The sequence below is a fragment of the Sphaeroforma arctica genome (assembly GCF_001186125.1).
Source record: "Sphaeroforma arctica JP610 unplaced genomic scaffold supercont1.3416, whole genome shotgun sequence".
Classification (NCBI taxonomy): domain Eukaryota; class Ichthyosporea; order Ichthyophonida; genus Sphaeroforma; species Sphaeroforma arctica.
The window spans coordinates 1-3,483 of NW_014037142.1; the positions used below are offsets into that span (position 1 = coordinate 1).

General features: G+C 44.1%; 1 protein-coding gene across 1 annotated transcript; it reads right to left on the reverse strand.

The window, feature by feature from the left end:
* Positions 1 to 238: 238 nt before the first annotated feature.
* Positions 239 to 2,769, reverse strand: SARC_13547 (CAMK/CAMKL protein kinase; the record flags this gene model as incomplete). The annotated part of the gene is made up of 4 exons (XM_014292321.1): positions 239 to 454; positions 755 to 1,012; positions 1,718 to 1,787; positions 2,525 to 2,769. Coding segments are annotated over 4 exons (789 nt in total), but the record flags the coding sequence as incomplete, so codon positions are not given.
* Between the last annotated feature and the right edge of the window lie 714 nt (positions 2,770 to 3,483).

The following is a 3,483-nucleotide window of genomic DNA, read 5'->3' on the forward strand; positions in this document are numbered from 1 at the left end:
ACACACACACACACACTACTACTCTACTATATATATATATATATATATATATATATATATATATATATATATATATATATATATATACATACATACATCAATCGTATCTCATCTATCATAGCGACATGTGCTCATATTTGATATGTACATGAACTAGGACACACCACTTTAAACATACCTCTACACACACATACCACTACACACGAACACACCTCTACACACACACACACACACACAGTTACATATAACATGCCTTGGCGTCGCGGGAATTGAGCTCTACTATGGCCTTCTCCGGCTGTAGGCGCAGGGGTGGGTTGCCGTATTCGCCCACCACCCACGTGTGTGTGCGTAGCTCATCCATGGTGATACGCTCGTTCGTGTCCTTGGTGAAGATCCGACCAATCACATCGCGGAACTCTGGCGAGCACCACTCCGGGAATTTGAACTCCACATTCTGGTTGGCAGTGCGGAGGGGGTTGGGGTTGGGGTTGGGGTTGGGATTAGGATTATGATTATGATTAGGATTAGAATTAGAATTAGGATTAGGATTAGAACTAGGATTGTGATCGTGATTGGGATTAGTTAGAGTTCATTTGCGTCCTGCGGTACAGGTACAACTCAACCTAATAATGTTCGGGAAAAAGGGGGTGCCAACCACCACTCACTACCATTGGCCTTGTGAACAGAGCACCCATACAAGCGAGTGCATGTACAAGCACACAGAACACACATATACACAAACACACAAACACACCTTTATCCTTCGATATAGCTCAGACATATTATCCGCCTGGAAAGGGGGTTTGCCCACCACCATGGCGTATAGCACCACTCCCATGGCCCATATATCCGCAGGCGGTCCAAAATATTTGGTCCCAGATACCAATTCAGGTGCAGCATATAAGGGGGTGCCGCAGAATGTACCACAGAGATTTTCGGCTTGGTACGAACGCCCTAGTCCGAAATCCGTGACCAGCACGTGCTTCTCGGCCGATAAGAGAATGTTCTCCAACTAAAGGGGTTGTATGGGGACAGTAGCAATGTTATTTAAACATCGCATAAGATATAGGGAGCACAAATATAATATAAAAAGGTCCGGAGGGTGTGTGTGTGGGTGGGGGGGAGGGGGGGGGGAATACACAGGGGTGTTTTCCAATTGAAATAACAAGAGAGGGAGAGATGTGGAGTAATCATGGATCGCGGGAGGACGGCAATTTCACAAGGCACACACAAATCTGCATACAATTTGATGCCTGCATATATATATAATACGATGTATGTCACAACAAATTCAAGGACATGCATATAGAACCAATCTCTTTCACAAACACAGACAGACAGGCTACCGTATGTATCAGTCAAATACTCGGATGCCAGGAGCCACACGGAAGCATGTATACAGGTTTGATAATATACAGATACTATATATGTATTATATAGAGATACTATATATGTACTATATAGAGATACTATATATGTATTATATAGCGATACTATATATGTACTATATACAGATACTATATAATAGATACTATATATGTACTATATACAGATACTATATATGTATTATATAGATACTATATGTATTATATAGAGATACTATATTTGTACTATATACATATACTCTATATATGTACGTCAGGTTACTGCAATTTCACCATCCAACCCATAGCGGACTTGCGCGCACAAACCTGCGCATTCCACAAACGATGTGTACCTTCAAATCCCTATGTAGAACCCCGGACAGGTGGCAATGGTCTATGGCCGACACCAGTTCTCGGAAGAACCTGCACGGCCCCAAAAAATACAAACAGGTGCATTTGAGCACAAACGGTCTAGTTGATACATGAGCACATAACAGTCTAGTGGTTACCCATACATCACTCTGAATGGCTCGTACGGCCAGAGTTACAGTATACATGCAAAACGTTTGATGCCGATAAGCGCTGATTTGGTACGCACATAGGATGACGTGATAGGTGACAACCCTCCACGGTCACCGTGACATGTGGATAGATGACCTGGGCAAAAGTACACGAGTCGCGACACACAGAGTATTCCAAATTGCTTGGGAGAAATAAACCCTAAAACTCCCAAACACAGAGTATTGCGAATGTTCTGATATCATAGCCTCCTAAAAAGAACCAATGGCTCGGGAGAAATACACCCTAAAACTCTCAAACACAGAGTATTGCGAATGGCTTGGGAGAAATAAACCCTAAAACTCCCAAACACAGAGTATTGCGAATGGCTTGGGAGAAATAAACCGTAAAACTCCCCAACACAGAGTGTTGCGAATGGCTTGGGAGAAATAAAACGTAAAACCCTCAAACGGCTAGGCAGAAACGGTACGGCCAAAGTTCATGCGTGCATGTGAGGTGCGTGAACCCAACGGTGACCGTGACCGTGACTGTGAGTGTGAGTGTGACTGTAACTATGAGTGTGGGTGTGAGTGTGGGTGTGAGTGTGAGTGTGCGTGTGAGTGTGACTTATACAGATACTATACAGATACGCGCACACTCACCGTCGGGCCTCCTTCTCGGTCAAATGCTCCTTCTTGGCGATGTAGTCGATGATTTCGCCCCCCGGCGCAAACTCGGTGATGATGTAGTACTCATACTCAGTCTCAACCACCTGATACAGTCGGATGATGTTGGGGTGTTCCAGGCTCTGTAGCAAACGCACCTCACGTGACAGCGTAGAGGAGAAGGTGCCCGTTTGATGCTCTTTCTGTTCTTCTATTTTCTGTTCCGCTCGGTATTCGTCCACCTGGGATACAGTAAGTGGAATGGGAATGGGAATGAGTGCGGGTGTGATGCACTTTCTGTTCTTCTATTTTCTGTTCCGCTCGGTATTGGTCGTCCTGGGATAGTTAGTGGAACGGGAATCAGAATGCGTGCGAGTGTGTGATTTTAGATTGAGCATGTCATCGCAGTGGCACTGATGCAACAAATCCGTCAACTACAGAAATCCTTCAGCCTCAAATCTCGATCGACTTAATAGTGTGCACTCTATGTACACTATAACCCAATTAGGATGGGATCAGCGTGTGATATAAAGGAGGATCCCTTGACTAGGTACTGGGTTTCCTTATAACCCAATTAGGATGAGATCAGCGTGTGATATAAAGGAGGATCCCTTGACTAGGTACTGGGTTTCCTCTGGGTACATAGATGCCTACTGCTCGATGCAGCAAGAGTACGAAGCTCCTCGGAGTGCTCCTACTATCTACATACGCACACACCAAACGGTCAGCTGTATAGCAGCCAAACAATTACTACGTGTCTTCGACGATGTTTATACAGTAGACAAGGCTTGCATGCATTCGGGTCTGTGCGTGTGTACGGATGATCACAGCAGGCACATCTGGCTTGCTATACGGATTCATTCGCGGCTTTGTATTGGTACATTTCGTTTAATCTATATATAGTATTCACTTGATGCGCAAAGTTATATATATATATATATATATATATATATATA